Source organism: Leptinotarsa decemlineata, unplaced genomic scaffold (assembly GCF_025532065.1).
Source record: "Leptinotarsa decemlineata unplaced genomic scaffold, Ldec_3_MD MMD2_tig00078422_RagTag_RagTag, whole genome shotgun sequence".
NCBI classification, from domain to species: domain Eukaryota; kingdom Metazoa; phylum Arthropoda; class Insecta; order Coleoptera; family Chrysomelidae; genus Leptinotarsa; species Leptinotarsa decemlineata.
In genome coordinates, this window is record NW_027412747.1 from 15,003,783 (window position 1) to 15,028,171 (window position 24,389).

General features: G+C 34.6%; 1 protein-coding gene across 1 annotated transcript in view; it reads left to right on the forward strand.

Annotated features, from left to right (window-relative positions):
• Positions 1-6,695: 6,695 nt before the first annotated feature.
• The window catches only part of side-II (sidestep II transmembrane protein), a gene marked incomplete at its 5' end in the record, with an annotated part of 375,227 nt that continues 357,533 nt past the window's right edge, over positions 6,696-24,389 (forward strand). Inside the window, one exon of the mRNA XM_074186335.1 lies at positions 6,696-6,778. Coding sequence (XP_074042436.1) covers positions 6,696-6,778 — 83 coding nt within the window. The remainder of the gene's footprint in view (positions 6,779-24,389) is intronic.

The following is a 24,389-nucleotide window of genomic DNA, read 5'->3' on the forward strand; positions in this document are numbered from 1 at the left end:
GATAGTGATAGTGAAACACAAAATATGAAAGAGGAATCATCAGAAGCTTCCGAAGAAAGTTAGTTAAGTGTTTTTGAAGCGATCGATTGTTTTTATACGTGAGGTAAGTAGTATTCAGAAGTATTTTCAATCATCACATTGTTATTTGAATCCCTTCTTTCCCACTCACCTATATAAACGAAATATATATTGATATAGGTCACAATAAGGATTTGAAGCTCTATAACTTCTATTTAATTATATGCAAGCGCTTTCGACAACTGATCGTGCTGTCATCATCTAGGCTCTGCTAGGCTGAGTAGAGCCTACATGATGACAGCACGACCAGCTGTTGAAAGCACTCAAATATAATCAAATAAAAGTTATAATGTTCCAATTAAATGGTTGAAAGTAGTTAATAAAAACTTCACACACGTGTTACATCATTTATAGTAATAAAAATCATTACCCACCTAAAATAATTACAGGCACGGGACTCGAAGGTGAATCTTGTCCTTAAGGACCGCAATAAGGTAATTTAGAACGAAGTTAACTTTAAAAAGCAAGCAAGAAAAATATTCGAACAATCGAGCAAATATGGCGCATCAAAAACGTTTTCATTCAGGTCTCTAGAGACGAAAAAGAATCTCGAGAGTCGTTCATAAAAAACCCGACACTGGAAATATTTTACAACTGCAAAAAACCCGTCAATGTGAAATATTGGTAACCTATCCCGGAGGGCATGAGAGCCGTTGCTACTTATAATTTAGGGCGGTAGGAAACTGTAAACAACAGGAATCGGCCTCCACTGCGGCGGATAAGTTACCGAGAAAATTCACGAGATGGCGAAACAATACCAGTTAAAATGGAAATAAATCAAATAGATGTGTTTTGTCACATGACGACGTCAATGCCAGTCGTGTGGCTTCATAAGTACATTACTATGCGTTTGTTTCAGTCGCTAGACGCTTCGCCGTTCGCACCGCGCGAATATTCGCATCGGCGAGTGTTCCGTGGCCAGGCTGCTAGATAGAAACGATAACTTTTTATTCAAGAAGCAATTCCTTGTCGCTGAACAAACACAAACGGTCCTGGGAGAAACTGAATACTAATCAAAGGATCGAAAACGTATCTTTCACAATTATCATAATATAGTTCAAATGTGTATTTTTAGTTGCGAATGTTTTATATATGCCTGTCCCACTGATTATTCACGGTTTTATTTATGAACCATATTTTTTTGAATACAAACGACTTGACGATTTCAATGGAAAAATACGAATTCAAAAGAGAGTTTTCTGATTACATATTTCTGATGTGATTTATCATAATTCAATCTGATTTATAGCAGTGACGAAGGCGAAAACGTTGGCAAATGAAAAAGTGAACCCTCAGTATTGTTCATGTCCATCCTCTGTATATGTCTAACCTCTCGTGAGATTTGAATTCATGATACGACTGGCCGTGAAAATTTTGTGTACCATTTCCTTTGACCTTCACTGTATTGATTTGCCAGAGTTTCTAACAGAATCCCAATATTTTTGTTGCCAGTTCCATCGTTCAGAAGCAACTGAAATACTCCATGTGAATTTATGTATGTAATTCAAAAACTCTTCTACTTTCAGTAATGTACAAAAATCATTTGATTTTCAAATACCTGCTTGAAAATTCTAAGTGAACTCTCAAAATGTAATAGCTTTCGTATCAAACCACATTTTGTATTATTTTTAATATTTCCGATCGAGTTCCCGAACCATCGTTGCGGCAACTCTCATTTCTCCAAATCACTATCCACAATATTTCGCTGTACTCGAACCCAATTGAGTCAGTCCTTTCAATATTTGAAGGGGCTTCAACGTCATTTCCGATGCAATCAACTCTTGATCGCGTTTCTTTTTATAAAGCAAGAGAGCACGTACTTTTTGTGAATTTCTTCCCTATTTTCTGAAAACCGCACTGGATTCTCGATGTTGGTAAATTATATTTCATTGGAATTGGCAACAAACGTAAAAAAGGTATTCAGTTCAGGAAACGCAATTTGTAGTTATTCTGATCGTAAAGTATACGATTCATAAATCTTTGCCTAATGACAATCCCGCCTTTATAGCCTGAAGCGCTGTAAAATTTTAATTTAGATGTATATGCCGCCGGATGATACGTTAACTGATGCACTAATGGAAGTACACATTTGTTATTATTACCTTTTATGGAGTGCAGCTGTAAATTATTTACGATATCTCAGTTCCCAACAGATGGGATACTAATAATGTCTTTATATTGTGTGAAAATAATTAAGTAGAGCAAATGAATTATTCACTCAGTTCAAGCATGGACATTTCAATAACTCATTTCAATTTCAGAGAAAATTACGCTGAAACTCATCAAACAAGTATGAGAGATACTTGGAAAGCTATTTTTTGTGGAGAAGTTTTGTTGGAGAATATGCCAGATTATCTGCTGAGATTCCAATATTAGTCCAGTCATTATAGTAAGTTCACCTCGGAATTCGAGATACCCAGCTGTAAGTCTGTAAATACTTGTATATTGACACCCTAAAAGTTGTCTCAAAACCTACATATGGTAGGGTGTAAGCAACTATTAAATTTCAAGGTCAAAGGTCACAAAAATCGGTTTTTTTGCACTTTTTTTGGAAATATCTCATTTCCTATAGGTTTTTTACTGTTTGTATTTATTATCAATATTGTAGAATATAAAATTCTCTACAAATTTTGATTAAAAAAATTTTTTATACGGTGAACCGTTTTCGAGATAGAGGGCGGAGAGCACGCGGTCACAGCATCACTTCAGGTCAACCGGTGCCTCCGGTCGAAAACGCGCCATATATAGTTGATGAACTATCGATTATTAACTATTATATTATATTTTATCATTTTTTTCCTAACTTATCCACTTTTTATTCAGTATTAATTTATTTAACAACACTTACCTGCCCATGTAATTGCAGAATTGTTAATGGAAATATAGGAATCAACCTAATTTTAACATAATTAATATTTATAACTTATTACATGATGAAAAAAAAACAAATAAATTATGAATTAATCTTTTTATTAAAAAAAAACATTGAAAACATTTATTTTTATTGAAAGTAAAGAAATGGAATAAAGGGTACAAAAACTACAATTTATAATTTTAATCATCTTCTTCCTCTTCATCGTCATCTTCTGGCTGCTGGTAACGACATTTGTCTCAAGTTCTTCCATGATTTCGGGGTCAAAGGTTCCATCTTCGTTAATGTCGCTCTGATATGGTAGAGCATTGAGACAAGCTTGCTCATTACATTGGCCACAAGCTAAAGAGCATTGCAAGCCCACTTTCCTGCATCCGCATCGCGATCCACAACCACTCTTGCAGTTGCAGAAAATTGTATTTAGCAAATCTTCTGGAGCAGGTGGTAAAATTGTCATGATAGGCTCCAGAAAATCGTTTCGCATTGCCCAACGCCATACCTGGGGTTCCAAATCATGTCCTAACCGAGTTTGAACTTGATAATATACACGGTTGAAATCTTGATGAGCAGCTGCACTTGTTGGTGGAATATTTGAAAGCTGCACAGGTTTATTAAGTTTTGTAGACTTGACGTAATGCATATAACGGAGATGATCGAGACTTTTCACAGATTTCGGAGCATTATAGACTGCCAATAAGGTTTGAGTTCCACTCTCTAATAATCTCTGGGCCGAACAATTTTCTTCCTCAAATGCTGCAGCTAGTTCATCCAAATTTGTCAGTTTCTCAAAAACTTTTGAAAATGATTTTTTTCCCTTTTTAAAAAGCGCAGAAGTTGTGTCACAGCCACTTAATGCGTGCAGAAATAAAATATGTTTTTTAGAATGAGGATAATTATCAAAACTTTTAGTCGAGTATATCTCCGTGTTTACATTACCTTTCCCAACTTTTTTAAAGAAAATTTCTTGTTCGTAAGACAGTGTACGCCCAATTAAGATGACAAGTAAATCAATATCTTGTCCTATTATAACTGCAGTTTTTTTAGACTTTGATTCTTCAATTGCAGTTTCAACAATAAGAACATCCGCATCATCTCTGGCTTGTTCAGTAGTAATATTTGCAGCTTGTAATTTTTCAATTAACATATTAATGAACTTATCTTTGATATTTCGATTTGATAAGAATTTTTCTTGAGTAACTGGTACAACCATTGTTTCATCGAAACAAACTTCATATGTTTTTGAAAGTGCTGCAGGTCTTCTCTGCTGCTCCATAGCTTTTACGTTCTTACTGTAGTCTGAATATCTGTCAAATACAACAATTATTTTGGAACTGTAATGCCTTTGTAAATAATTCATATATTTATCAAAAATAATAGAAAAAGTATCTTCTCTGCTCCATACAATATGAATAGATATAGATTTAATGCATGAAGAAAATGATAAAGTATAATATAATAGTTAATAAAAATTGACAAATATTTATAATCATTGATTTATCGATAGTTCATCAACTATATATGGCTCGTTTTCGACCGGAGGCACCGGTTGACCTGCAAATTATTTTTAACAAAATTTGTAGAGAATTTTGTATTCTACAATATTGATAATAAATACAAATATCAAAAAACTCATAGGAAATGAGATATTTCCAATAAAAGCGCAAAAAACCGATTTTTGTGACCTTTGACCTTGAAATTTAATAGTTGCTTACACCCTACCATATGTAGGTTTTGAGACAACTTTTAGGGTGTCCATATACAAATATTTACAGACTTACAGCTGGGTATCTCGAATTCCGAGATTCTTACCTAATTTAAGCTTAAATGACTGGATTATATATCAAGTTGTTGATAATCATCAGTTCCATTGTTGAAAAACAACTGAGATATTTCAAGTCGTTTGACGCACATGAGAATAATCTTTCAAGAATATTCAAGAAGGAAACCTCCTATAAATTCACGAAAGACCTGCTAAATCATAATCGCAATGTTGCAAGGTTAGGGTGTATGAGCATTATGGGGCTAGCGGAAGAAACTCCATGCAGGTTCTGCCAGGATAAAGAAGAAATCGCACTGTTATGTGAATGCGAAGCGTCAACAAGGCTAAGGCATAGGGGATTGAGAAACCAAAGGATATAAGCTATATGAAGAAGCCCATATCAAGGCTCGGGAGTCTTAATAGAAGGATCAATCTAGAAAAGAACACAGATAACTGAATAGATCTGCAAAACTCGCAGCGAAATAGGGCGTAAGCCACCTTTTTCATCAATCTGATTCTCATGCAATATGTTCGCGAAGATGTAACGCGATATGAATCGAGTAATGATGAAGACATCTTAGAGTTTTCTATCACATCAGTTGAACAGAAAGCGAATAATCTCAAGAATCCTAATGAAACCAAAATGATTCACCTACAGATTGGTGGAAAAGCCAAGCTTGGCTCACATTGGATACGTCTCTGAAATGGAATTGTCACATCGACACACTGACTTCTAAGCTCCATAACCAGTTATAACTATCTATTGAGACAACTGGAAAAAGTCCATGTTATTTTGAGAACAGCTTTGAAGTAACTTCAAGCATATCTTCTGAAATGTCCAAGTGTCAAAAAGAGCTATACCAATAATTGCTGATACTGACTCGGTTGGGGCTTTCTACATCAGTAATTAATTTTCTTAATTTGAATTTGTTCAATAAACTCCCAAATGAGGTGATCAATATGACTCATAAAGAATTGAAAAAAAACAATGGTTTTTCATTAGAAACTCTTTTTACACTCTTGACGAATATGTACTTTGCCACCTGTATAGCTACAACAATGAGTTATTTATTCCATATGTATCATATTTATGATACTCTCATTATGCTTGTGGTAACGGCAAATCTGTAATAACTGCCATTGCGATATAATTTCATCCATAAAGATCAGGATCGGTTACCCGGTTTTTCGATATCGATATTTGTTCAACAGAGTAAGCGTTGAATTTAATTTATGGTTGGTGGTGATCTTTGGCGGTATCGGGCATCATGAATGGTTATGTTTCGTTCAAAGTAGACCAAACAAACGTATCCTGTTGATGAGTTATAATAATGGGAACGCGAAAATGCAAGCAATGCGTTTGCATTTCAGCTTCGTGGGCAGGAAGTTCGACCATATCTGAATAGGTGGGCCGAAAAATTCATTTAAAATAGAAATTGACAAATGACTTCGATGAAAAGAAGATATAGGTCTTGAGTAGGAAGGGTTATGGAAAAATTCTGGAATATTAACCAGAGATCGGACCAATCAGGGGACGGCACAAACGAGGAGTGTTACGGACAGTTTTTCGGACTTGGGAATACTAATTAGTTGGTTAATTGGGACAGTGGCGATCGGATAGTTGGGGGAGTCGGGTAATTGGTGGAGTGGCGATCGGACAGTTGCGAAAGAGGGCCGCCAAACGGTCGCGGAAGTCAGTGGTGGAAGAGGGTTGCGAAAAAGGATTTTGCGATAGAGGAGTTGCGGAAAGATCCCTTGGCGAAAGAGAGTTGCGAAGGTTAATTGGGGGGACAGTCAGTCACGAAAGTAAATTGCGATAGAGAAGTTACGAAAGTCAGTTGGAAAGTCATTTGCGAAAATCAGTTGAAAAGTCAGTTGCGAAAAGATTTCTTCACGATCGAGAGTTAATTGCGATAAGGAACTTTCCGAAAAGAGATTTTGCGATAGTAGAATTACGGTAAATTGCGGTTAGTGAGTTAATTGTTGTTTAGTTTGGTGATACTTAAAACGGATCAGTATTTCACATGGATACCGTACCCGAGAGGGAGACCAGAACCCAGTATAGTATCGTGAGTCAATTTGGATTTTCTTACTGTTGTTTCGTCTTAGGGACGATATCAGAAAGGCAACAAATTACACTACACCCCTTTCATATGTGTAAATATCAGCAATCAGTACACACGGGTTTGAAGCCAGGCAATTTCCAAATAGTAAATTCCAAATTCCAAAAAAAAAATGAGTAGAGTGAATATATAACATTCCACGAGTTGATAAAGAGATAATTTCCATTTGACAATCAGTTATTTGGGATGTGCTTTCTTGTAAAATTTTGATCTTACTTTTCGAACATTTTTGCTTATGTTTTGTTGGACTCTCATGTTATATTTTATACAGTTATTTGTTATGATCTATAAACATACCTGTTTATTTTTCTTATTGGTTTTGTAATATATGCCTAATCTGAAGCTTGTTGTTTTTTAATGGCTCACTATTCGAGCAAGTCCCGCACCATTTCAGGGTAGTTGAAAGGCCTTCAGCCTGTAGTATTAGCGTCCTGCCTCGTTTCGGAGTGGATCTTATAAGGAGAACAATCTCAAAAAGGTACACGTGTAGTTAGGTTTCAAAAAGACCGGCCCTCGTGCGATCGGCACGAACTCTACAACTTTTTCGGACCTGCCTTGATATTCAAAATTTGATGCGGAGGAATCATCATCTGATGACAGCCGCTGCCAAATTGATTTCAGAAAATAAATGAATCAGAAATGAGCATTTATTACACTAAAAACGGTCGGTATATTCAATAATAATAGATAAAACCATATATACAAATCCTATTCATATATTTTTTTCTCATGTTCATAAACACTGTGTACCTTCTTGCTGTGTATGTTCAGTTATTGTGATTTGCCAAAAATATTTTCAACACAACGTAGTCAAATAAAGTATCCGTCAAGTATCAATCAAATATTTCATGCACACGCACATCATACTGACAAAATATCTGTCAGCGAAATCTCATCTACAATTTTTGGGAAAGAAATAGTCTATGTATCTCTTCAACGAAGTGGATGTGCTCTTTTCCAAACCTTTTTGAATTCATTGATGAATTGAATTTTTGGCAGAAATTTCAATGGACTACCTGTTGAGTGTAATTAGTTGATTATAATATGGAAAATTGATACAAATGTGTGGATGTGTAATGAATCACATTGAGTGAATTCATCAGTTGGTCGGATTTAATACATTTTTATGACCTGACTATTTTATAGTTGTTAGCAAACATTGCTTTATAATTTCATGGAAACCATCATACAGTGTTGAACATATGCATAGTTTCATACTTTTTGTGAAGGAACTTGCTATACAATTGAACATTCTCACCTTTGAAAATCACTTGCCGGAAAATCCCAAATAAGGTTCAAATCTTGAACATAAAGATACAATAATTTTTATTTCACATGAAAATATTTATATAATCGGATTGCAGTTCGAGCATTTTATTTGGAATATTTCCCCATAAAAATGGTCAGATTGATATTTCTCAATTCGATATTTTTAAAATATTCAAATTCTTGGGAAAGAAAGCCTTCTACTACTGCATCTTGATGAAAAAATATGTGAGAATTTTCCAAAAAAAGAAAGGAAGCAATCAATTTTAAGAAATTACCTTCATACAAAAATATGTAGATCATGCAAAAAAATAACGTTCAGAAACAAACTGGAAGAAAAAACTCTTTCGAAACAGGTATTTTCATATAAACATCAAATTACAGATATTCTGTTTCCAACAGTGAAACAGTTTCGAAATGTAACAAAAAAACTCAATCATCATTTAAATTCACAGAGAAAATGTATAATTATAATAACAATGCAATGAATGTTTTAATAATTACTTTGAAAAAACAAAGAAAAAATAAATATATATTTATCATCATTTATATCGCCTTTCTCTTCATCTAATTTCAATCTGGTAGATGTGCTGAACAAGTTGTGAGACTAAATAAAATAAAAAACGCTCCAAATGGAATTGACAAATTTTTCGAGTTGGTACGATGTACCTACTCTCCACAAAATTTATCTGCTTTCCTCTCAATTGAGTTTTTAACAGATTTATCAATGATCAAACAACATGTGGGTTGGAAGTCATCCTCCGTAGCGAAAAGTTTCATTGAAACGAATGAATGAAAATCGTTTATTACAAATTTTACAGGTATTCACAATTTGTGTGTGTGTGTGTGTTTGTGTAGGACCCTGCTATAGGCTTATGCCTCTTCAGGGTAACAAAAATAGGCCCCTTTTATATCACAAATTGGATTCGAATTATATCACCCGGTATAATAATGATGATAATGTGTCTTTTCTCACTCGAGAAAAATGATTAACTATTTCAGTAGAGGCAGCATTCAACAGAGTTGCCCTTACATGCATATTGTACTCGTAAACTTGTATAATTTTAAAATATTAAATGATAACAATTATAGTAAAAAATATTGAAGTTGAATTCATTCCTCTATGGTTCATGTTGCAAACTTCTTACTCTTGCATTCATCACACAAATAACTATTTTTCAACTACTTTGAAAATTTCAATCGCCATTTATTCAACAATAGATTTATTTGTTTGAAGGTAATTGACAATGTTCCATGATGAATTTCATCAGTTCGGAATTCCATTGTCTGATATTATATGAAATGATTTGAAATCCCTGAAAGAACTAATTGAAAAAATAAAAAAAATAGCTGGAAATAACAATAATATGGAGAAAAAAAACAGTGGAATGAAATACATGTAAAAATAGAGCGATTGAACAAACATCAAAAATAAAAATGAAAAATTAAGAGATTCCAAGCCAAATTACTTCACGACGTTTCGACTGTTAGTATTTGGGTGATGACTGGACTATTTCCTCCGAGAGATGACTATTAATGGGTCATACTTTCATTTATCTTCGTTTCCTTTTTCCGCTCCACCGGTTCAGTGGGAGATGACCGTTTGGCGGGAGTTGGCCATTATTCACTTGATTATGGGTTTCCATATGTTGCGTATCTCTACGCTAGCTTGGCTGAACACATTGTTGAACGTCATGCGGCTTCTTTGAATTTTCGCCTGAATCAATATGCCTCCCTGTGAATGATCTCAGCTTGGGACCACTCGATGTTATGTTGATGGGTCCAAACATGCTCTGTCATTCCTGATTTGCTGGTTTTCCCTCGATGTATGTGTTTCTTGTGCTCGACAATGCGAACATTCAATGGCCTCTTAGTTTCACCGATATAGGATTTTCCGCACTCACTGGGAATCCGGTAAATGCAATCTTTGGAATCGCAGTCCGCGTTTCTCTGTTTAAAAAAAAATATGTTTTTCCGTTAACCAGCTGTCGCACCCCTACGAACGACAACCCTCAGAAGTCGAAACTTGTGCGAGCTAAGGATTAACGAGGTCTTACCTTTTAACGTGTGATTCCTAACACGGGTTGGACGGTAGCAAGTGAAGATCGATAGTTCAGACTAGGGCTTGAACCACCGACCAACACGGCAGTCAATTCGAGTGAGTGAACAAAGCACCCACGCCGAACCGCTTGGCTACCGACTGACCGTTTGGAGGCCTGGTTTTTGTGAGGCTGCTACGGATGGTGTTTTCGGATCTGAAGCAGGTTCTAATGTTGTTCTTATCCTCTCCGATAATCCTCTGATGAAGGGAAGTGCAAGAACTGGTTGTGACGGCTTCTCTCCCTTGCGAGGCTTCTGCTTTCAGCGAAAGTCTGTTCCATCATCGCTTGGAGTAGCCATTCCATTGAAGATCATTTGTGAAGATGTGTAGTTCTTCCTTGAGACCTTCCTTTCTATTACAGAGCCTGAAAGCATGGTCTATGAAGTCTTAATAATAACTCTTCCAGTCGAATAATGGTGGTTGGATACGTGGTTCAAATACTGTCCTGTGCGAGTGAGTTTTCGGTATACAAATAAAGTATCGGTCCTCCCGACCAATACGTCTAAGAATGACAATTCGTTGTGAATGGCAATTCCCCATTGGAAATGATGGTAGGTCTTACACTGTTGATGTGTTTCAGGAAAGCGTCTAGTTCAGTATTCCCATGGTTTCATATAATCTCAACCAGACACAAGGTTTCTTATGGGCTTCTTCAAGGGCCAGAGTTTCGAACCACTCCATATATATGTTGGCTATGACTGGTGAAAGTGGCGATCCCATTGGCAGTCCCTCATCTTGTGTGTAGAATTCGTCAACTGTACTATACATAAGTTGGTAGAATGCGGTTATTCGAAGTTCTCCAGACAAATATATAAGTGGTGACAAACAATCATCAACTAATATTTGCGAAAGACAGCAATTCCAGAACTGTGTACACATTTCAGAGAGTTTACATAACTGAAGTCAAACACGCACACTATTCGTTTTCAGATGAAATGGAATACGTTCGTCTTTTCAGTGATTCCAAGGGAGTTTGCTTGTCTTCTCACTGAGACCCAAGTGAAGAATACGCAATGAGACGGATGGGAACTCAAAGTGGATAATATGAACATGAGATATACGTGCAACATTCTTTCCTACCCGAACATCTGATATATTTATATGAAGGTTTATTCAGTTCCATAAATATAATTTGAGAAATATGAATATTGTACTATTCTGCATAAAGGCGCAAAAAAAACATATACTATTTAAAAATAATCTTTGAATTAAGGCAACTCGAAATTCAACGAAATTCCGACTTGAATCTGAATTTGATTGAATCATCAATAAACCGTCCTCAAAAAAATGATCACCCTTTCTTCGATATGAGCAATGATCAGTCGCTTTCCTTTTCCGGAAGGCGACAACAATTCAGGAGACCAGCCTCCTAAACGTATACTTTCCTTGTCTTATCACATCTTTCCAAAAGTATATCTTCCTTTCTTTCCAAGGAAAAATCAGAGGCACCACTGGAGAATCCTTAAGGCGCTCTAAGAGCGGTGCCTGTGCGAAATTAGCGATTCACATTGGATTTGAATCGCTGGAGATTAAATCCATTTGGAAAAACGTTCTCAGGAAGTTTATTCCACGAAGACGTAGTTATTAAAATGAAAGAGTTTTTGGAAAGTGGAGTTCGGGGTGTACTGAGTTGAACTTCAAGACGATGAGCAGCCACATTTCCTAGAGAATTTCTGATATGTACCGCTCTCAGTAGAATCAAATGTGCCAAGTCACATGAACAATTCTCGTGGAAGTATTTATAGAAGAAAGACAAATCCCCAACTTTTCTTAAATGTTCCAGATCATCAAGGTTGCAAGTGATGTTCGCGTCTCTGATCATGCGGAAAGCTCTTTTCTGGATGTAATCCAGCAGCATCAGGTTATGCTTGGGGGCGGAGCTCCATACATGATTACAATACTTCAAAAAAGGTCTGATCTTAGCTTAATAAAGCATCGAATTTTACTGGGGTATGTATAGTTTTTTGTTTCAAAACGGTGTTTAAAACTTTTGAGGAGCAGCCTTCGCAATTCCAGTGACATGATTATGCCAAGACGTATTGGTGTCTATTTTTACCCTCAACAAACCTATCGGAGCAGAAAGCGGAATTATCTGTCCTGACATTAATATTCGATTCGAAGACATCCAACTTTCTGATGAAAACCGATGCATGGGTTTTCGTGGCTATGAATTGAACCTGCTTACCTCCACCCCAATTTGAAGTCACTTCTAGATCCTTACTGATATATGCAATCTCCTGCTGCCGGTGAAGATGTGCATCCGCAGTCAATGTCCTGGAATCCAAATGAAATAACGAGACAAGTGAGCTGTCGTCTGTAATATATTGAATTCTTCGTTTTTTCCAATGGGTCGTTGATAAATAGTTAAAAGAGGGTTACAGACGATATGGATGCTTGAGGAACACCAGCGTTGATGGTAAACACATTCGAGAAATATCCATCGATGGCCAGTTGTAGGAAACGTTCCTTCAGAAAGCTGGAGAGCCATACACAAAAATGATACAACAAGCCATAGCAACGAAGTTTGTCCAGGAAACCCTCATGCCACACACGGTGAAATGCCTTAGAAATATCTAGCGCAACAGCTCTCGACTCTACATGTTCCTCGATTGTGTTATTCCAAATATGGGTGACATACGATAGAAGGTCGCCTGTTGACCTTTGTTTCCGAAAGACATATTGATGATCGCTCAAGATGGTAGAGCCTGCCAAATATTCAAGGATATGGTAATTTACGGGTTTCTCCATGATTTTTTCGAATATTCCAACTGAGGAGAAAAAGGGGCGCGTTTACATATGAAAATTATCATTTCATCACCGTTTCTCTGTACCGATATATTTTTGGAGACCTGAATTCCGTATGTAGGTTGGTTTTATGTTGTAGATGTGCAATAAGAAAGGATTTTCAAATATTCTAACTGTAGCACCAGTTACAGAATTCATTGAAATGTATTATGATCAACACTTAATGTGTGTACCAAATATCAGATCAATCTGTAAATAGAAAGGGTGTCAAACTTTTAATACTAAACAAACAAACAGGGCAAGCTAAATAAAACCGTTTAATAAAAATATCACGTCACTATCGCAGTAGCTTTTTTATAGTGAATAATACACTGAAATCCACTGCAGAAAAGCTACTGCGATAGTTAAACATGTCGTGATATTTTTGGAAATGAAATTTGTGAAAATCAAATCGTCTTCGTTGTAATTTGTCAGATTCATTATGTTTAATCATACAGAAACATTGTTGTTTGATATAAATACCCCAGTTTTCTTTCTTCCCAACTCAATTGTGTACGCCTATAAAACAATGTCTTGAAAATGATTTATTACTTTGCTGTGTGAAGAAATATACTACAGGGGTGAATATTCAAATATGCTGGTTCCACTATAATCCACTATATCCATACATAGTTTCAAGTTACGTCCATGTTCACTTAATGTTTTTGAAAGGTCCAGCCGAGGTCAGTTGAAATTTTCCCAGTCCTACCCGTATATTAGTCACTCCTTCATAAAATTGATGTTCAACTCAAGTCCAACAGGATATTTTTCGAATGTCCACATTGGTGGTCTATGAATATCTATTGGATATCAACTGGATGTCTCCTATCTATCGCAAAACGTCCAGTAGATATCCGTTATATTCATTCCGGATATATATTGGACACCCAATGAATGTTCATATGTTCACTCGAAGTTTGAAGATGGAGTGAGTCCCTATACCCCGTTTCGGTTCCGAATACAAACAACTGAAACATGCCGACTTGATGTCACTACCACTCCAATGGACCGTTAAAAGGCGTCTCAAACAACCTTTCAGAGGCCACTGCGATGCTCCAATTACTGGTAATATTAAAACATTCAACAAATCCCTGGATTTACCCGGCGGCTCATTTCAGAAGCATGTAAGCTGTTTGAGAATGGCATGAGAATTCATAATTGAAGTTTTTAGTGTTCACGTCTGTCGTTGAAAAGTTTTGTGCGATGCATACATGAAGAGAGCAGAATTGATGAAGGTTCATTTGGGAGAATATGATCGAGGAATATTGTGATGTTTGAGAACTTACTGATACTGCTCACAGTTGTTATGATCGAAGTGTTACTTGAGACAAATCAAAATGAATTACGTAACAATTTCAGAATAACAGAAGGCGGAAGGTTGCATTCTCTGTCATTGTATTGCTTCTTTTTTTCTAATTATTACCAGATACTTGATATCAATTTGCCTCAGATATTGAACTTATTATGAACAAAGCTTTGAAAGTTTACTGTGTAATGATTACAGATCAAGTGGGTCTGAATGAAATCTTCATAATTACATTTTAATCAGTTCGTATTAAGCGACGTATCTACTTCACCTGAAAACTCATACAATTGCAGATGAAAATTGAGTCTGACTATAGAATTTTTAGCATATTCAACTGCAAAAGAATACAATGATATTCCATATTTTAAGTGTGCTATGTGTTCCTTATATCTCACTTTAATAGATCTTTTTGTCTGTCCATAATAGACCTGAAAAATCAGCAGTCGCCCATCATATTTTGCAACGAAACCATTTCATAGACTTCAGTTCTTTAAGATTAGTTAGACAAGTTAATAACAACAGGCAACTAGATGCCTATAAGAGTGTGGAAATAAGTAAACATAATAATATTATGAATAACGATAACGGACCAATACCAAATAGCATACTATATAGCTTGTTGAAATAATATTGTTGGGTTTACTGATTACTACAAAAAGACACATTGTAAATATATTTAGATAGGCAATATTGTGAAACTAATTTTATATAGCTGAAAATTGTTCTATATATAGCTGTAACATTTAAACATACATAAGGACATATTGTAAATAATAGAAAGGCCAATTGTAAAATTAATTTAGGGTGGTACACTTGTATGGGTGGTATTACTGATTACCTACCTGTATGATGTACCTGATTAGTATAAGTAGCTTTAGTTTTGAGTAGTTGTTAGTTTTATCTTCCTCTTGAAGATGATCACTTGGTGATCGAAACACGTGTCGAGGTGTAAAAATAACGATTTGGTGTTGGGAAAAAACTCCGGTAATATTCCATTATCTTGTCGATTTCATATCTTTTTGACTTGTGATTTGTAGATTTTCATTATAGAATACAGAAACATAGATAAATTTTAGGCATATGATATGTGAGTTGAATGATGCGTAGTCTTCACTACTCTTTTCCATTTTCCACCTTGTGTATTGTCGTACGATGCTTCATTGATAACCAGAATACTTTTTTCAGAAAGATTAGTGATTTGAATTGTTCGCAACCACTTCTTGTAATTTTCCTAATCGATTTTACTGTGGTATTTATTTGCGTTTTTCAAAACTAGGATGGTGGTGCTAGTGCGTGCAGGTACTCATCTACCATACTAGTCAAAAGAGAAAAGTCATCTTTGCTCCTGAGCATCTAGAGAAAAAACCTTGAAACTGAAGAGATCCACGGTTCAAAACGAGAAGGAAGATAGTGCGTATCTACCATATATCCCCAGGGTCACAGACAGAATTGGAAAACTATTGGGGATACACGACATCAAAATAGTTTTCAAACCCATAAGGAAGATACAACAAAGCCTCAAGTCGGCTGGAGACAAAAGAGACCCACTATCAGCTGCGGGAGTATCTGTTTAAAAAAAATATGTTTAAAATCTGTTTTTCCGTTAACCAGCTGGCGCACCCCTACGAACGACAACCCTCAAAAGTCGAAACTTGTGTAAGCTAAGGATTAACGAGATCATACCTTTCAATGTGTGATTCCTAACAGAGGTTGGACGATAGCAAATTAAAATCGACCATTCAGACTAGAGCTTGAACCACCGACCAACACGGCAGTCAATTCGAGTGAGTGAACAAAGCATCCGCGTCGAACCGCCTGGCTATCGACCTACCATGGTATATCGCATACCATAGACATGTATGCATTGTAACCACCTGAAGATCAATGGAAACAAGGCAAAGAAGCATGATATGAACTGCAGAATACATCAAACAGACAAGTGACAGGGGCGGAACACGCAGTCAGTGATAGAAACCACAGGATTCTGGTTGAAAGCCTAAAACTCATTTTCCACAACCAGGGATACCATAGCGACTGGTACGGGAGGCAATAGAGATCCACAAATACACGGATGATTCCAAAAAAAGCTCTCAAAATAAATATGGAATTTCATTCTAAGTATAACAAACATCATGACGACAGGTAGAAAAGGGTCAACGAATGTTATTGAAAATTTACCTAATTCAGGTACAGTAATTAGCACACCGAACTACCTGAATAAACATAAATATGCAGTCGAAATACCCAGTCATCGAAGATAAACTCGAAATGTGTGAACCTCGTTCCAATATCATGCAATACTTTCCTTAATGACCCGTAATATCCTAACTAATCATTTTCGTTCGAAAATTTGTTACGTATTCATCACAAAATCAGGAAAATATCGCCAAAATAAACAAAAGTCGTAGTGCTTGTGTTTGGTATTTAAAAAAATAATCAAGAATACTTTTTGTTGTTTTTTTTTTGTTGTTTTTTATTTGGAATGGAAAATGAGGACGACTCGTCACATAATTTTTTTTTTATTCCAGTAAACTTGGCAAACTTTTTCTGCATCTAAAAAGCTACACTAGAATATTCACAACTACACATATACTGAATAACTGCTGCATAAGACACCAACTGAGCACTTAAAGAATGCTTCAAAAAACTCAACTATTGGCACCAGTGCCAACCTGTTGGAGAATGCAATCTGCCAAATTGTATACTTCCCCGCTTACTCCAGGGGGTTCAGGAAGATTTTTACATGGACATGCCTTATTTTCACAGTATGAAATATTTATCTGCTTCACAATAAACCAAACAAAAATTTTTGTGGATATGAGAACTACATGTTTTGCAAAGTGTAGTTTCACATAAATCTTTCGCAAAACACAAACAAATATGTACTTTTCAATCATCAATTATCTCGGGTCTCTATAGTACAGCACAGAATATAGTCTCTGTGTCTCTAATATATAAGGTGTGTTCGGATTTGAAAATCTGGAGCTGATATCAATTACTCCCAGACAAACATCAATCATCAATAGAGGTGATGATGATACTTATAGGTAAGGTATACTTTAATTGTTTTTCATTCAGTGATATCAAATTGATGAGTTTATCTTTCAATGATACTATTTTAGTTGGCCTATCGTAGACACCGTTTTTTCGTGATAGTGTGTGAAAAGTGTTGCCGATAGATTATGAATTCACTAGCCAATTTGAATTTGAATGGTATTATTAAACTATTTGCTGATGATACTTATATTATATATTTCTCAGACAGTTACGAAAAAATTAAAAGTTATATGAAAAATGATTTGGATCAAATTCTCATTTGGCTTGATGAACATAAGTTGAGGCTTGATTTCAATAAATGTTTATATATGAATATTTCCCTGAGACTAATTGATATGAAGATGAGAAATTGTTATGGAATGAACATATTGAAGAAATAACGAAGACAATATCTCCTCCTATTGGAAGTTTTTACGAAATTAGAAAATTTATATCTTTGAACTTTTCAAAAAATATATATTTCACTCTCATTTGTTCACATTTGCACTTTCTGTTTGGGGAACAGCAAGTAAATCTATAAATAAACCTCTGAAATAATAATAAGCATTTATAAATTACCATATTTGGGATCAACATTGAAATAATATAAACCAAACTTTCCATTGGACTGGAATTCACTCTATTAACTCAAAATTAGCTGCTTCATTCATTCTGTTGAAAATTATACAAAGGAAACAAACCTTAATTTTATTCCAATTGGACATATTCACAACCATGCTACAAAACAAACCAAATCACTGTCACATTGAATCTGGTGTACCACATGGTTCTGTGTTAGGCCCTATTCTATTTCTGCTATATATGAATGACATCTCTATGATTAATATACCTGGTAGTTTCACTCTATTCGCAGATGATACTACAATATTGTGGAAATGGAAAAACTCAGTGGAGCTAAATAAAATAATAATCCGTATTGAAGAAGGTGAAGAGCTGGTGCGATGCAAATTTACTCTCTCTCAGTGCATCCTAAGCGAATATAATATCATTCAAATGTTCGCTTGATGAAATTCCAATAGACGCTGCCATATTGCAAAATAAATTAAACACAAAATTTTTCGGTGTATTCATTGATAATAGGGTGAAATTTGATGAACACCTTAAACTACTCAAGAGTAAGATCTCCTCCGGATGTTATGCAGTTAGAGTGGTTATGAATGAGTTGGGTTTTCATATCGCAAAGACAGTTTACCATGCACTCATTGAATCTCAACTACGTTATGCTATACTTTTTTGGGGAGCATACAACGCATCCCTTCCCTCTTCTGTATTGATATCACAGAAGAGGGCACTCAGATGTCTCTGTAAAGTCAAACCCAGAGAATCGTGCACGAACTTATTCACTGCCAATAAAATTTTAACAGTCATCGCACTTTTTATTCTTTAGAGACGGTTTGCCTTATTGATAAACATTAATCGAAGTTCAACTCTGCTTCTACTCCTTATGCTACTCCGAATAGCAATTATACCTTTAGACTTTCCATCCCAACTTCGAATTCAATCAAGGTTTCCATATACTATAATGGTGGTAAGTTGTTCAATCATTTACCATTAGAAATAAGATCTGCAAATCTAAGCAACATCCATTTCAAAAAGGCGGTGAAGATCCTACTTGTTGATAGACCCTTTTATAGTTTGGAAGAGTATTTTAGCGAATTCTTCAAACAATAAATTGGCAATTTATCCTTTGTACTATCACATTGTACATGGTGGTATTTTATTTATACATTTTCAGAACTTTTTTTATATTTACATTTATACATTTTTGGAATTTTTTTATATAGTTATACATTTATACTTTTTTAGTAGTTTTACTATATTTACATTGTATTTCTTGGACTTTGTCAATAAGATGCAAATCTTCGGATAATAAAGTATATTTTGATTTGATTTGATTTAAATTAAAATACAAACAAATTTTGAAAAAAGTCAATATATCATGATGGGATCATTGTATATATAATTCATTATTTCATTATTCCATTAAAAAATTCGAGTATCAATTGAAAAAAAAATCGAATTAGTGGAATTTCATGGTTCGCATTTCATTTCTATCATACTTGAATTCGTTTTCAACACATACTTTCGGTAACTGATTTCATTATTTGACTGCTATCATTGATATTTTTTTTCAGATGAATTATGTGTTTAATGTGAAATATGTTATTCATGTTATTTCATTATACTTTTCAGTTATTTATAGTCCCTGATTATAAGCATTCATTGTTTTTTGGGGCAATAAACTAAATTGAATTGAATTAAATTGAATTTCACGCCAGAGGTTCCAATACTACTTTTCATCTTGATTGGTATAATTCAAAATAGCATAGATATCATTCTCAAACATTTATGAGTAACAGAGGAATAATTCTCGAGAACAGACGTTTTCTGCGATAACATTTCATCAAATTGTTACATCCTTTTTCGACTCCAGACAGTTGACTTAACTGAAATTGATCAGGTTGACGGTTAGAGTTCTGTTTTACGTCATGTCCTCCAGACCTTTACCCACACTGTCGGTTTTATTGTGATTGTGTCGTCATTTCGCGAAGAGATTTGTCCTTTTGAATGGATTCCGACCCGGGAGCAAAGGTCTAATAACCGATTTTATAGGGTCAGCATTGTCCTACTCAAATTGAATCCGGGAAATTGATCCAGCCGTTATGTCCGGCATCATACCTGGGCAATTAGTTTTGTCGCCTCAGAGAGATGGTCTGCATTGGTGGCTTAGTTGAATTGTCTCGTGGAAATCCAAGTGGAAAGACGCAAATTGTTTGCAAACAGAGGTTTCGCCTCGGATCCATGTTACGAGTTTCCAGAAACATTAGCTGTTTGAACATTCAACTGATGAATACTGACCACATGAGTGACAATATAACACATTGGTCAACAACATGTTGAAGATTCACATACTTTTTATGCAGACTTCCAATCGGGTCGCTTGAAATTGTTCTTGAAATTCAGGGTGTTTAATCTTCCTTTTGAAGATGATCACTTGGTGATCGAAACACGTGTCGAGATGTTGAAAATAACTATTTGGTGTTGGGAAAAATATCCAGTAATATTCAAGGTTGAAAAATGTCAGTTCCGGGGCAATGTGAGTTGATCATTATTGCAGATTACAATAGATATAGAATGAAGTAACTATATAGCATAACTTGTATGAGCAATTGATGAAGAGCTGTGGATACAAGAGATCCTCATCAATCTTTTCATTGAAGCAAAGACATTGCTTCAATGACATGCTACATTTCATTATTTCACTGCGTTACATAATGAAATGTAGCAAGTCAAAAAATAGCATAAAAGTAACGGTCGATTGAACAATTCAAATGGTATCAAAACGAACAAGAAACACAAATACAAAAATATTTGAAAAAATTGAGTATAGTGACATTATGAACATTCAAAATTATTGACGTATTATATGACAGAATAAAAGCAAAAACTCAAAAGATGATTTCTTATTGTTTTCTGAATTTGGATATACTAAGAATTTCAAAATTATCGGGCAGATAGTTGAAATCCATAGTGTTATTTTGTGATTTACTCAAACGATAGCGGTTTTTTCAAATTTCATTACAATGTCTGGTATCATAGTCATGAAGGTTTGATTCCTCAATTGATGAAGTGAATTTTTTATTAACTTATATGAGAGCGTTGTACAAAAATAATGTGGGTAACGGCATTATTCTCAATTTCAAAAACATTAGTTGACAATGACCTCTATAACCAGATTAGTTACTAGTCTGACAGCTTTTTTCTGCAATCAGAGAATTTTCAAAGCCGCTGTTGACTTAGCCTAGAGTATTGCACCATAGCTAATATGAGAATGGGAGGAAGAGAAATATGTTATTTTCAGTGTATCGAAACTAGTTATAGTTTTCAAGTGACGCAATAGAAAAAAATGTTCTAGATAGTTTATTGCTCAATTGATCAGTATGACTAGTCCAAGTGAGAGTTCTATCGACAACTGACCAAAGTTATTTAACGCTGTCTTCACTTGATGTAGCGTCAGAGCTTGCTGAAAACTATAACTGTTGCGTTTTATCTGTATTCAGTTTGAGTCGATTTGTTACGCACCAACTTTCTACCTTTTCATCAACTTTATTGTATATTCTAGATAATTCAATTGCATCTTTGTCCGAGTAAATGAATGTCGTGTCATCGACAAACAAAACATGAAAGCATGAAGTTACTGATATCATTTACGTAAATTATGAACAGAAGTGGTTCCAATACTGATCTTTGGGGAACACCATGTTCAACAAGTTTAAAATTTGAAACGCAATTATTGCTACCGACTGGTATATATCAATTCCACAAATAATTTTATGAGGGATAGAGATACTCCTCTGACGCCATGAAAATATCGTGTCAGGGGAGATGTCGTTTTTAAACATTATACAAAATTCAGAAATATGTTTTCGAAGCATTGTAATTTTTTGATATAGTAGTAGTATAGTAGAATCAGTGGCTCAAAAACTAGCAGTGAAGATTTTTATCTAATAAAAACTGGAACACTCGAATTTCTTCAGACAGATACTTTTGACAACACTGACTTATAGGTATGTCTCAATCACACATAAGCAATAATTCACTTTTCGGTTCATTTCTATAATAATAATCAACAGTATACAGCATTAAATGTCGTACATTAACTGGGCTTTTCTTCAAAAAGTAAACTGATTGGGTCAAACTTGGAATTCGAACACCACATACAAAAAAATAACATCTATGATGAGATCAACATCAAGATTTCCACATAACTATGAGATTGAAATATCTTATTGTAAGGTAGTGAGGTTGAAACTATCCTATCTAATGAAATAAATATAGTTTATAAAAACTAAAAATCACGCTTTTGAAGAACCAAAAAGTTAAAAATGATATTTTTTAAATAAGCGTAAAACAATAACGAACGAAAAATAATAGTATTATTGTGAAAAAAGCGACGTGCGCTTGATATATAAAAATATGGCACAAAGCGCCCACGCTTTTTTCACAATAATACTGGTATTTTTCGTTCGTTATTGTTTTAAGCTTAATAAGAAAAATATTTCTAACTTTTCAGTTCGATGTTCTTCGAAAGAGTGTTTTTTAGTTTTCTCAAACTATATTTATTTTCCACTTCTTAGTCCGATTTATTATCAAAAATACTTTTTACTAGTTCTAGTCACTAGTATTATAAATCTTCAACATACGGCACACGAAGACGGTGTAAAATTCCTCTCAAGCAACATAATGAAGTTTGAGCACTGGTTTGAGGTCTTAAATTCTATAGTAATAATGAGATGCAGTAAGTCGTCAACAGAGGGCGAAAAGTTGTAAAATTTGTTTCGAAGTAAAGATAAACTTTGCAGTAATAATTTCAAAAAACAATTCAGTCTTGATGTTTTGATTTGAAATTTCATTCAAAATATTAATGAACTAAAAATATTTGTTCAGTGAATAATTTTATTTTACAAATCAATCTTTTGATTTGATATGTATGTCAAGCACCTTAATTCTAATTTTTCGATTTTTTGAAATATTTAAGTAACTGAATTTTTAGGTGTACAATTTACGATAAAGTTTATATTGTTGAAATCCATACTCCGGTTTGCTTTCAAATAATCGAATTAGATTTTAAAATGTATCTTCCGTTTCGTTCAAAACTTGTTTCTGTACTGAATCACGGGTAATTGAAAATATTCAAATATTTCATCTGTAGTACAAAATTTCGCTAACACTTATAATTCTCAAAATATGTATTTTATTTTGATTTTCTTTCGAACAACCTGTCAAAGAAGTTACGTATAGCACAATCTGCCCTTGAATAGCTCAAGCGAAGTTGATTCTTACTGTTATTCCATTCACTTTTATATTTTTATGCTTTATAGTTTTTATATTATCATACTAACATTTATGTGTTGCATGAGAATATTCATTATTATCATTATTATTATCACTTATTTCAATATGTAGAATATATATCATCACTTTCTGACTACTTTTTCACCCCAAAATGCTGAAACCACCAAATGTTCAAATATTACTTTCAATTTGTATAACTTATATTCTTTGAAAATAATATTTTATCTTCGACAATATCTTTTAAGTTGTGTATCTTATATTCCTTAGAATAGTAACACTTTGTCAATGAGATTTCATCTTGAACAATAAAGTACATTTTGATTTGATTTGATTGCAATAATTGATAGTTACGTACAGCGCCATCTGTTCGCGGATAGATCAAGAAATATCAATTAAGTTACGAACAGCGCCATTTGCCCGCGAATAGATCAAGCAATAATGCCGATAATTTCTGTCAATACCGATCCCGATGTTGAGAGTTACACACAAACATTCATACAAACAATCATACATACATACATACATACATACAGGTGAAGCTAAATAAAGCGTGTAAAAAAGATGCATACCATGGAAAACTATTCATATTTCGGGAACTGGCAGCACTTGTGTCAATAATGTGGCAACACCATGATAAAGTTTGACATGTTCAGTATTAACGTACTCACAACGTTATCATTTACGAGTGCTATTTGTGCTTATGGATCCATTCGGTCATCGAATTGATTACTCATCTTTTGTTCAACCCTGATTTGACACCCGATGACTTCCTCTTATTTTTCAATATGTAAGGTGAACTGCGTGGTTAATGATTTACGAGCGCCGAAGAAGCAGTTGAAGCGTTCGAAAACCATGTTCAGGAGATGTCTCACGAAGAATGGAATAACTCATTTGACAAATGAATTGAACGAAGGCAGAAGTGTATTGATTATCAAGGGAAATATTTCGAAAACCAGTAAATCCATTTTCTTTAAAAATAAGTTTGTTGTTATTTGCTATTCCCGAAATATAAATAACATCCCTCTCTCAGTATTCAACACTACGTAGTAATCAATTCATTTTCAGTATTCAACTGAAAAATTCTACAATTTCGAATGAGTCATAATATATCTGTTGAAGTTTTATGGTTCAGTTTTTTCAATCATATTTTTGATCACACCATTTTGTTAAACATCTTATATTCTTCA